Source organism: Diadema setosum, chromosome 2 (assembly GCF_964275005.1).
Source record: "Diadema setosum chromosome 2, eeDiaSeto1, whole genome shotgun sequence".
Classification (NCBI taxonomy): domain Eukaryota; kingdom Metazoa; phylum Echinodermata; class Echinoidea; order Diadematoida; family Diadematidae; genus Diadema; species Diadema setosum.
This window is the reverse complement of record NC_092686.1, coordinates 31,294,929-31,307,799: the sequence shown is the minus strand read 5'-3', so window position 1 is coordinate 31,307,799 and position 12,871 is coordinate 31,294,929. Positions and strand designations below refer to the sequence as shown.

Sequence of the window (12,871 nt, the reverse complement as noted above, 5' to 3'; positions counted from 1 at the left end):
TGCAGTATTGGTGAAGGGACAAGATAAATCATTGAAGAAGGCATGCTTTAGAGCTTACAGGAGGAATGCTAAATGTCTTTCATGTTTGCCCCCAGCTAATATTAACTCTTCTGGTCCCAGTGGACTGGTCTGGTTGAGATATAGTTATTGGAACTAGCATTTCTTCCAGTTTAGTGGTTTCAAGAGATTGTATTGCCGCATTCTGACAAATGCCGTCACAACTTTTGGGGGATGTAATGAACTTTCCACTTTTCTAAAGATCTTCTTCTCTTACTTCAAAGACATCTGAGAGGAAATGGGTAGGTATGCCAAAGTCCTTATCTTATCCCTTTCCCATGGTGGCATGTGATTACATCAATCAATAACTAAACATGAAGACTTTGTAGGGAATGCTGCCTGACATTTTTGCACACAAAAGTGAAGTCATCATGGTCAGGCTTGATGAAGACTATCAAGTTCATTGCTCTTTTGCAGGAGAAACATATCCCAGGGGAAAGCTTATATTGCAAGGAAGAAGGGAAGGAAACTAAGAGAGAAAAAAAAAGTCTGTGAAAGTTTGAACAAAACTGGACAAAACATGTAGCAAAATTTGTAAGATTTTTTTTTTTAAGATAATGGATTTCACTACCCAATAACAGTACCCCAGCTTGTATGGAACTCAAAGAACATTTAGAAATAGTCATCACAGTTATGATACTGTGAAGTTAGCAGTGTTATTTAGACCTCTAAATTTGTTGTGGTGTTTATAATTTTCCTGAAAGACATATTTTCTTCATGGCTCTCCTTAAGATATAACAAAAGATATGTCATTTACACATCCACCCACATACCCACCCAGGTAAACAGGTAAATGCTACCATCCCAACTTGGTTCACCCCAGGTGACTAGCAGTAAGCAGCAGATGGTATCAAATCGTATCAACTCGGCACACTGTGCCATAATAATGAAGAAGAAGTCTGATCAGACAAAACCACGGTGCACCACATGAACACTTTCAGGAAAACTCCTTGAGCTGTAACATCTGTTCTCCTTCCCCTCCTACTACATGCTGCAGTAAGTAAACCAAGCCTCACTTTCTCTTTTGTTTTATTCTTTATGCTCTGCACTTAATCAAACTGTCTTGCAAGCAGAGAGCAGCAAGAATAGACTCAGTAGCCTCCAGAGTGCTCAATCTCTTACAAAGTTACCCATCCAGTGAGTGAAGCTCAGGTAGGACAGAGTCCATTTTACCACTATTGCACAGACGCCTGTCAACTCTACAGGCCCACAGTGGACAGCTAGAAGTAGGAGTCATACACGGAGCCACGGCACTGAACATTTTGTGCTTTTCACAGTGAGAGTTACACCTATGTGAGTGTGTGCTCCATAGATATTTTTAAAGAGCGGGGCCATTCCTGTGCTTGCTTTTCTTTTGTTTTATTTGGCATTTACATTGCACAAAAGTTATTTATTATTAAAAGCTGCAAACACACATCAGCAGCAGCAAGTAAATGGAGGTAGCTGGTAGGAACAGCACAATGGGCATTATGTCGGATTGTTAAAAGTGTGCAAGTACATATCGAGACATATCAAATATATCAATACGCATGATGCCACTATGCAGAATAAACCAAGAAATCATCTTCTCTTACCTTTCTCTTACACTACACTACCCTCTGGGGAACTCCCTCATAAAGAGGAATGATATACTATCAAAAAATGTGTGAGAAGATACGCTCTGGCAGTATTCGAGACATGATGTGAAATACATCAGGCAGAGGATTCAATCGACGATTAACTGTGATAAGTTGTGTTTTGCTGTTGTTGTTGTTGTTGTTGTTGTTGTTGTTGGTTTTTTTTATATCTTTTCTCTTTTGTCATTGGAGTTGACTTTCACACAAATTGTGTGTCCATATCATACTGACCCTCTGGGGCCACCTTTGTGTTTGGAAGTCGTACAGGTCACACTACATGTGTTATGTTGCCCACTTGTACTGTCCCTACAACCCCCAGAATCCATTGCACACACTGAAATAGCTATGACACATGCACACCAGCTCTGTGTTAACACCAGCAGCACTGTGTTAACACCTGCAGCTCTCTGTGTTAACACCTGCAGTTCCACAGGTGACATCACACTATCCCTTTATACACCTACAATCCAATTTCAACCTTTAACCTCATTTAATTCATTGACTGTCACAGAAAAAAAAAAAAACACCAACAATGACCGATCTTGTTGGAAAGGGTGGCATGGTACTTGCTTCAAAAACCATGTGTCAAAATTGGGCAAATCACATGTTTTCGTGTTTTTTTTTCCAAGTAGTATAATTATAAACACATACACTTTCACTTATCAATGTTGATTTAATGGCACCTGAAAGTTGTTAGAGGATAAATAATCAAACTCCAGCCAAAAGACGAAGAAGAAGAAGAAGAAGAAGAAGAAGAAGAAGAAGAAGAAGAAGAAGAAGAAATTATGTTACAATTAGCCATGCTTTCCACTGTCTGAAACCTTGGCCACAAAATGAATGGATTCATATGTAAATAAATAGAAAAGAAAGGGGTTTTACTGGAAAGTTCGTCTTTGGAAAACACTTGGACTGCCTGCATGGAGGCAGAATATTAACGACATACCTACACTGTAATTGATCAGATGATTCACATCTTTCTTTGTTTTTGTTTTTGTTTTCCTCTCTCTCACTTGAGTGACTTTCACAAGCAATAAATGGGAGATAAATGCTGTGGTATTCTGATCAACAATAAGAATACACAAGTTGACGTAGTCTTTTACGGGATGACACGACAGCCTGAAGAGAAGAATAGAATTTTGAAAAAAAAAGAGAAACAAAAAAGAAGTGTGTGAAGTAAGTACAGGGGGACGGGAAAGGGGGTGGCCGGGCCAGGAGTTGGATGGCACGGTAAAGTAGTGGTGGTAGTGGTGGTGGTGGTGGTATAGGGGCAGGAGGATGATGCAGCTAGCTATTATCCGACGACCCTTCTTGGCCGTTGCTCTCCTCCGACCGGTTCTCCTCCTCCTCCTTCTTCTGGAGCCGGGACTTGACGTCGCCCAGTCCCAGCTTGCGCATGTGCCTGACGACCGCTGTGGCATTGAAGGCTTGCTGCAGGCAGCCAAATCAAGAACGGGAAGAGGAAAGACACAATAAAAGAAAAAAAAATGAATAAGTAATGACAGCAAAAGTTATGAAAATAATTTTGATAATAGTGCTGTAACATTTAAATTCAATTCGTCAAACTTTATTTTCACTTTTTTTCAACAGAATGTACAAAAAAAAATGTAAATTTGACATGCATGTTATGGAATGACACACAGACAGCAAAGGAAAAAATGTTTATGTCAGTTGCATAGTCATTGCAAAATGAGGCTTAATTTATACAACCATATTTATACAGTCTGTGAAAAAATGGAGTATTATGCAGCTTCACTAATATTCTATCATACTAGCAGTAGTAATACTTCTGCTATTCCTTTTAATGAAAAAAATGATAGTAATAAATGCAATATATCATCCACAACATTACAATCATTCATATTATCAGATAGGCCTACTTCTATCACTTTTGCTAACAATATAACCCTCTCTATCTAACATAAATTCCCTCCCATTCGTACTGCTGTCAGAGAGGGCTTTGCCATCACTGATAATAGTTAAGCCATAGCCAGGTACTCCTCTTTACACTAATAGGGGACACCAGGGTGTGTGTATGTGTGTGTGTGTGTGTAAGGGGGGGGGGGGGCGTTGGGAAGACTAAAGATTAAAAAAAAAAAAAAAACGACACCCTCGGGGTACAGCCATAAGAGTCATATTTACGGATGTAAATAAACACTGAACACAATCTGATGAACCCAAAATGCAGGTTCAGTGTGAAAAAAAGAAAAAATATTGAAAAAAAAAACACCTAATAACTATTATGGATGGTAAAGAAAAGATTCTCCCTCATTTTGCATCCTCTGCCAACCTGGTGATTTCTGCAAGACAAGGCAGTTTTTTTTTTTCAAAGATTTTTTCAAAAATTGTAAAATGGTTTATAGTAAATCCTTCAAATGTAGGGTGTAACTTTTCTTGCCCTTTCATTGTCCATCAAACTACACCGAAAGGATAGCCATGTGTGGACTGAAGCAGAGATAAGAGAAAATGTGACTGTCTGTAATGTTTGGCAGTATTTTTGTGAAGTCTGGTTGCATAAATTCTCCAGCAAAGCACCACTCCAGCGCAGAAATGTTATGTGCGACTGTATGGGGCAGACAGTACCGGGGGGAGTGATTTCGTGAGCCTATCCCAACGACGACGACGCCATGCATCACGCGAACGCAGAGGGTCGGACATGGTTACAAGACGCGACATAACATAGCCACATATCATGCACACTTCGGGAATACTCTGCCCCTCTTAGAGGGGCTTTAGAAGCGGATTTATCAATTCATCCTCCCTCGCAAAGAGCCCTTTGGGCTCTACTAGAAGTGTGTCCCTCTCCCCGCTGCTTCTCTGGGGAACACTGCGTGGGCCCTGCGGTGGCACTCGGCCGAGGTTAAACAAAAAATTATATTAACAAATCCCGTGTCACAGATGTATTGGACCTGTCAGTTATGGATGGCTGAGGGGACGATATCCACCCACTTGGGGCCACTAAGAAACAGGTCATCCCTGGTGCAGGTATACATATAAGGGCTACAATAGCTGTTTTTATTTTCTGGTATTTTGGGGTTTGGGTTTTTTTCTCTCTCTCTTTTTGGCACTTTGATACATCCATATACTGGTCCCCTCTCTACCCCACCCCAATCAGCCATTACACAAGAAAATTGTACTAGCTTTGTGTAGGTGGACTACAAGTTACAAGCAGTTCTCTCCTACCCCTCCCCTACCCCCCCCCCCATCTGAATTCCTCCTTCTTAGAGGTAAATGTCATCTGCATCACAACACAAAATTAGGTCTTTAAGCTGGAGCTGGAAGTGGATGAGTATTTTCATACAAAAACACACTATTTCAAAAAAACCCTTTTGCATTATTTGCAATAAAAATCCTTCACAAGATAGAGAGTGAAGTTTTGGTCTTAGCATCAATCAAATAAGTAGTAAATTTTTGCATGTGCGTCCACTGAACACAACACAAATACACTGATGTTGTCAGATAACTGCACATACATGGATCACCATTACCACGCTATTGACTGTTCATCTTTAAAAAAAAAAAAAAAATGCAGCAAATTGCTTGAGGCCCCAAATTCTTTAACCCATTGCTAACTGGGAATCCTCTTCCTCCTTGGTACTTTGTTCACTAGTTAAACATTTTTTGTATTTTCATCTATGCGTTGAACAATGTCGATTTCCAGTCATTTTTTAAATGAAACTGTGGTTCATACTGGGAAATACTATATTTGTCCACACAGAAACGACAAATTGGACCCAAGATATGCAGCTTCTCTCATACAAAAGTCAACTTGTTATGCTCATTGATAAATGAAAGATGAACTGCACATGCACAGCCATTGTCCAGCAGCTATGAAGATTGGTAGCGGGAGTGGCTTGCTCAGAAATTAAGTGCAGATAGGTCTTGATTATCTTCTTTTTTTATCTTAAACATTGTATTCAGATGCTTGCCACAGTTGGCTGAAACTCTGGATAAAAGCATCGATTCTGTTTTTCTAAATCCTAAAAAGAGCTGAGAACAATGAAGCACCAAATAAAGATAGTTAAAATTAAGTCAATCATTGTTAAAGCTATAGACTTCACTGTTGGGGCACATTTTGCCAATTTAGACTCAAGAATAGCTTGGTTTGTAAATACCTGATGAACTTTGTATTTTCAAGTCATGCCTTTTATCCAATAAAAAAAAGAAAACGAAAAAAAAAAAGATATGACAAAGGAGATGATGAAAGAGATGATGGATAAAGGGAAGGGAAAATTACAAGAAAAAAAAAGAAGAGAAGAGAAAGAAAAAACAGAAAGTGATGATGAAAGAGAGAAATAGAAATAGAGGATATGGTGCAAAAGAAGACAAAAAAAAAGAAGAGAAGAAGAGAAAGAAGAAAGAGAAAAAGGAGAAACAGAAAATGATGATGAAAGAGAGAATTTAAAGAGAGAGATGACGTGGAAGCAGATAAAAAAGAAGAGAAGAAGAGAAAGAAGAAACAGAAAATGACAATGAAAGAGAGAAAGTGAGATAAAGGAGATAATGCAGAAGAAGATGAGAAACAAAAGAACAAACAGGGAGGAGAATGGGATGAGTGAAACAGGGGATGAAGGAGCAGTAGTTGTTATTGGGGTGTCAACAATATGAATTGCCTTAATCCCCTATCCAGCTTCAAAAGATATAAATTCTGAGGATCATAACTGTTTACCGGTAGAAAATTCTTCACACTCTTTTCGTCTCCGTGAAGATCCCCTGCTTGTTTTCATCCAGCGCGGATATCATCCCCCAAACTAGCTATTACTCCACTCGCCAAAGGGAGTGCAGGAATGAATATTGATGAAACAATAATCGTGGGGCATCCGGCATTTCAATCCCATCTTGCAATACATCACATGATATGCCATAAGATAAACTGGATCCTCATCCCCCGATCCATCACATAAGCAGTAAATAGATCTGCACTTGAGAAAGACAGATGACAGCAAAAAGGAGTCGGACATATCCTGAAAATTTCTTATGTGTGATCTTTTCTTTTTTCTTTCCGCAAATGAGATCCAGTCCTCACATTCTATCTGCAGAACTTGATGAATGACATGACCTTTGACCTGCAACTTTTTCTAATCTTGATGCAATAACTGCACGGCAACCCATCATTCAGCATCAGTCAATTTTTGGCTGGAAACTGAGATTAAAGATTCCATTATCCACTAATTCTTCTGGGAGAAGAACTCCCCTGCAAGAAGGATGATATGAACAAGCAACAGGTTGTAAACAATGATGACAGCAAAGAAGGGCCACTCCCATGGAATTATGAGCGCGACAGGAATAGAAGAACCAGGGAGGTTGGAAGAGAGATTGTACAGGAAGAAGGGCAAACAAAAGTCTAGGGGAGACGAATATTCCATTTCGCAGTATCAGAAGTTTCTCAAACACATCACTTTCAATGTATTACAGAAAAAAAAAATATTATGCATCCCATGCATGCAAAAATTTTGACAAGATAATTACTAAATAAAAGAAAGATATCATTCAGAGGGGTGAAGGTTCAGGTATGAGTTTCTTCACTTTGTCTCCCTCTACAAATGAAATTTGTTAAAGATCGTATGTTTGTTAATTTACAGATCAGCAGTTGCAATCTTAACAAATTTAATTTGTAGAGGGAAACAAAGTGAAGAAACTCATACCTGAAGATAATTACTCTTAAGATTTAATGAACTGCAATAAAACTGAAGTTTTTAATAGCATAAAGCAAAACAAACATTTCGTATTCTTCCAAGTTTCCATTCTCTACATTGGTGATACAGCCCATGTTGTCCACGGCAAGTTTCTGGATTTTACAAACTTGCTGATGCATGTCATTAGAAATGTATGGAAATATGCATGATCAAGCAACTAGAACCAAAATTTGGTAAATGGTTTTTGTAACCAGGTGTGGTCAATGTAACCATTGCATGTTTTGTTGTTGTTGTTGTTGTTGTTTCACTGAGCATCCATATATTTGTCTATCTAACTACCTACCTACCTATCTATCTATCTATCTATCTATCTATCTATCTATCAATTATCTTTCTGTATGAATAGATAGATACATACTGTATATAGATACATATTGTAGACAGATACATAGATACAAAGAGGGTGGGATTGAGGAAAAACTGACAAAGAAAAGAAGATTGAAAGCAGTTTTGGGAGCCATTTCTGCATGGAATTTGCAATGAATTTTGCTGGATGTTTCTGGGCCTACACCACCTCAACCCATGAGACAGCATTACCAAAGGTATGCAACAGTTTTTTGTAACATCGTACCCTGTGTGGTGTTTCATGCACATTTTGCTAGCAGCTAAGTGTGCCCCGGTACATTATTTTGTTCGTCATTCTCATCCGAAAGGGGGAGGGGGAGGTTCCTGAGGGGAGAAGGAAGGCGTGGGACTGCAGAAAGGGGCCTTGGGCAGAACTCTATGAGGTGATGATGAGAGTGCAAGGCCAGGGGGGATGTGTACACATGTTGACGGAGCCCTTGTTTGCTATGGCCTGACTGGACGTCTTTCCTGATTACAGTTTGAAATGTCTGTAAAGTAAAGATGGGAATGGGGCGGGAGGCAGCCATGGGTGTATGTGTGTGTGTATGTGGTGTTGGAAGATGGATAAGAATGGTATTCCAAAGTTGGAGATGACGGAGTAGGTGGCGGAGGGAGCTTCAAGATGGGACTCTGATGAAGACATAATTGTATTTACACATGAGACTTAAAAAAAACACACCACCAAACCACCTGAATCTTAATTTTCTCGTAGGTCCAGACACTCTGTTGGTGGTCCTGAAAATCCACACTGATTGATAGTTTTTTTCTACCTTAGAGCATGGAGGAAATGCATCTATTTTTCTATATTTATATGTGTATCTACTGCTGTACCTTAATGCTCTATGGACAATTTCCCCCCCCCCCAAAAAAAAAAATACAAAATACAAAATACAAAATACAAAATCATACATACACAAACACAAACAAACATTCATTAACTGTTTTGGTATTATGAGGTGTGACTATGTTATGTCTTTAGTTCAATATTGGGGCAAATGCTTCTTTTGTCATTTCTTAGTGACCTGTGTAGAGAATTTCCTGCATCAATCTACTCTTCAACCTACCTTCCATTTTGTCTTGGCAAAGTTTTTCTTGATGTTCTCACTGACGGATGAGTGGATGTTCTTCGTCAGTGCAGCATTTCCTGATATCCTGTACAGATGATAGAGAATCGAGAGAGATAGATAGTCATGCTTATGTCAAATACCATTAGTCTATTACTATAGTATTCTAAACATTCACCACCTTCCTAACACTACAAAAGGGTTCGTGTCTTCAGTATGCTGGCCTACATTCTGATATGTTCGCTATTGACGAATCCGACTTCAGAGCGCTGTAACTAAATGGCGGCCATAACTGGGGGGGCTTCCAAAGAAGAACAAAAGCACTTTCAATGGGTTATACGATGACCCATGATCTTTTGTTAGACATACTGTAAACAGTAGATATTCACACCACTAATTTTTCATGCTCTGCCATGTAAGAAGAGTTTCGCTTGTTTTTAATTCTGCAGAATCAATACATCAACTACTGGAACAGTATGGCAAGCAAAAATATCCATGTATTTTCGCACTAGTTTCTGATTGCACGAAATGTGCGAAAATTTCAACATCATGAAAATTTCCACTTTTACAGTTAGAAATTACCATAACAAAACAGTACCCAAACCAAACTGGTCTATACTCATGTAGACATTAAATGGCATTGGTTGATCTTCCATCAATACATGAATACAGACATACAATTTTCCACTTAATTATCCTCACTCACACAGTGTCCTGTTATTCATATCCGATCATGCACCTGAAATTGCACAAATACTTCCCGTAGTAATGACCTGCTTTATTTACACACAGGGCTTACAGACAATGAATCATGAACAATATAGAAATACATACTGGTAAAATATTATGGGCATAATTTCTGTTACTACCTGAGAAAATTGTAAGTTAATTCATAGTAATTCAATAAACAATATATAAAATAATGTCAAAATATCATACACTGCTGATATTCAGGTAGCTGGTAAGCTCTATGATTGAGAAAAAGAAAAAAACTGGAAACAATGTGCACTTTTTGCTCAGATCCAGTATTTCAACGTAGCTGCTATTACATAAAGATATATTCTGAATGTAACCTTATAAAGTGGCAATGTGGGCACAAGCGCATGCATTCCTGTTTGCATTCAGAAAATAATTTCAAGACAAGACCCTGTATGCAAAATTCACTCTGAATCTTCACAGTATCATACATGTTAAGGCAATAATGCTACAGGCAACATGCAGACAGTGAAATAAGGTAACAACAGTATGAGTTGATGATTGATTTTCATATGGCCACAGGTAGGGTCAAATCCAATCCGCTGCCAGCATCTGTGATTGAATGCAAGCTCTGGAGGTTAAGAATCTTCCTGCTTCACAACAATCAATCTGGGCCTGCTAAAAAAAAAAAAAAAAAAAAAAATGGGACAGCAGCAGAGAGCTACGGGAAAAAAAAAATAGCAAATGGAGAAATCTGAGCAATGAATAGAAACAATTAATAAAGTCTGGATATCTGTGTGACATGGCAGAGAGAAAGAACATTACTTGCCACCTCCTATCTTTTAATATCCACAGTGACATAACACTTTCTCTTTGGAAAACACGCTGCTGGCCGGCATCTTTTTTTTTTTTTTTTTTTTTTTTAATACTCCATACCGCAACTCAAGATGAAGGGCTTACAAGATACAGGAAAAAACATGGTTGGACAATTCTGTTCCAAATAGCTCATCTTATTCGTAGGTCAAAAATCTATCCTTTCCTGCATTTCAGTGACACAACCACACTCTTCTTCAAGCACTAACAGAAAGAAATAAAACACATAATGAAGAAAAAAATAAATAAATATCACCTCGGTCAATTAAATTGAAGATGTGCGCACTGGCAATACATTCTTTACCTTTGATGTTATATGATATCACACACTGCACCGACTGTACTGTCACATTACCTAAAGCCCTGTTTTACCACGACAACGTTTGGATCGAGAACAAAATTCCTCGTCTCCAGCAATAAAACCGCAGCTAGGCGAGAGCGAGGAGTAACTGTTTTAACAGACAAATGTCGAAAACCTTCTCCAGGCAGGTTTCCACAAAGGGTGTGTGTCCACTGACGTGACTACTCCCGCCCACCGGGCAACGCCACCTATTGTTCTAGATTGTGCATATCTTGGTAATTGTGTTAGTAGACAAACATTGTTACGATAGTAACAATCCATGCCAATGATTGGCACATGGCATGCCAATCATTCTCTGTCTGCAATGTTGTGCATGTTGTGTTGAGTACATCAAAGGAATGTTACTGTGGTTGCTTTCTAACACAACACAGAAGGGATGTCGCGGTAATATCACAGTAATGTCAGGGCAATATTGCAGGAATTACCCTAATTGGCTAGGGTAGAATTTGGCAAAAGTTACCGTGACAACGTTCAAGCAACATTTTGCAGGGATCGTTTGCATAGACACCAGGTTAAGAAAAAAAAAAATAAGATTACCCAGACACTACAGGACATTGGTGAGATAACTCCAGTTTGAAAAGCTCTGTAAAAACAGCACTAAAGAATTCTATTGGAACACAAAGCATTTCTGTCACTGACACACTATCCCTCTTAGCACCACTTCATCAAGATGCCATTCATATCTTACACCTTGCAGTTGCCCAAGGTATTGGAAGACTTAGGTCACACATCTGAAGTTATTTGAAAGACTGCCATTTTCAGATAGGAAACATATTGTCCCTTGGGTGACATATATCTCAGTTGGCATATATTAGACATACACCTAAACTCAATTTTGAATATCAAGAATACTGATTTGAGTTTAGAAATAGAATCATTAATCCAATCCAAAACAATGTTTTTCATAATGTAATATGAACATTGATGTCATTTGGCAAAACTTCTGTGACAATGTTGCAAAAATGAATGAGATTTTTTGCTCTAAAAAAAAATCCATGATTTTGAGATACGAGGTCTCGTTACCCACGTGACATGATGCACTGAGCAATAACAGGAAAACATTGTACTTTATAGTGTAAACATGGGAAATGTCTTGTCAGCGGTATTATGACAAGACATTCTACTTTGAGAGTTATTCGGACAGTATATCTGCAGGATTTGGGGGCGACAGGAAGATCTATTGATACTTAACATTTTCTCTTCTAAGTGAGGTTGTGCCTTTTCCGCTGGGTTATCTCCATCACAAATTCAGGTGGGGCACTGGAGCAAAGCTCCTGATAGATAGTCTAAGGGTATGTTTATCAACTTACTTCTGGTGGAAAAAAAAAATCAGGTTTCCAAATGACTTTCAGGGAGTTTTGGGCAGTTGATATATGCAAAGCTGTTTTGATAATGGGGTTAGAAATGCATTTCTGACCCATTTGAGCCAGAACATGTTTCAGTAGAGTTTATAAACGCAAAGTCATTTGAAAATTAACGTTTATAGCTCAGACCTGCCCATGCCAACCACTTCCAAATACAAATATCTGCTCCTCAGGTGAAACTGCGCAATGGAGCTGCGCAGTGACAAGGCCTCCCAATCAACTCACAACAGAGTTGATAAATGCAACAACTTTGCCGAAAGGCATTTGCAAACACGTTTTGATAGTGCGTAGTGGGTTTTGAAACGTGTTTCAAACTTGGGAAAGTCGATAAAATGCAGCCCACAATGCCTTTGCCATACAAATGTATACAATGAATGAATGCATCCTGTGCATGACCCTGCCCGTGCACCCCTTCCATGGCCAGGATCTGGAGCAGGCTAATGTAAGCAAATTGGTGTTTACGCAATGTGAGTTTTGCATGGATAACGGCCACGGACTGCCCTGGAGGCCTGAGTGATACATGGCCGATATCCTGGCTTGTCAGCATCAGCATATGCATCTTGTCTGGACCGGTTGGGGGTTCATTGGGAAGTTGAGATGATAAGGAGGATGTACAGAGGAGGGGGGCTGATGAGGATGAGGGGAGGGGATTGATGGGGATGAGGGGGGGGGGGGAAGGTGGTGGGAATTGGAAGAAGTTTGCAGGATAGGAAGGGGACTCAAAGCATTGATCAGGTGGGGGAGGGGGCATGAAGAGGGGGGTAAAGGGTTGGAGGCAAAGCTGGTAAGGATGAAGGGGGAA

The 12,871-nt window shown here is 39.3% G+C and overlaps 1 protein-coding gene across 1 annotated transcript in view; it reads right to left on the bottom strand.

The window, feature by feature from the left end:
• Positions 1 to 2,476: 2,476 nt before the first annotated feature.
• Positions 2,477 to 12,871, bottom strand: part of LOC140241723 (calcium/calmodulin-dependent protein kinase type 1D-like) — a 164,595-nt gene continuing 154,200 nt past the window's right edge. The window contains exons 8-9 of the mRNA XM_072321473.1: positions 8,776 to 8,863; positions 2,477 to 3,101 (exon numbers count right to left, since the gene is read on the bottom strand). Coding sequence (XP_072177574.1) covers positions 2,958 to 3,101; positions 8,776 to 8,863 — 232 coding nt within the window. The 3' untranslated portion in view covers positions 2,477 to 2,957. The remainder of the gene's footprint in view (positions 3,102 to 8,775; positions 8,864 to 12,871) is intronic.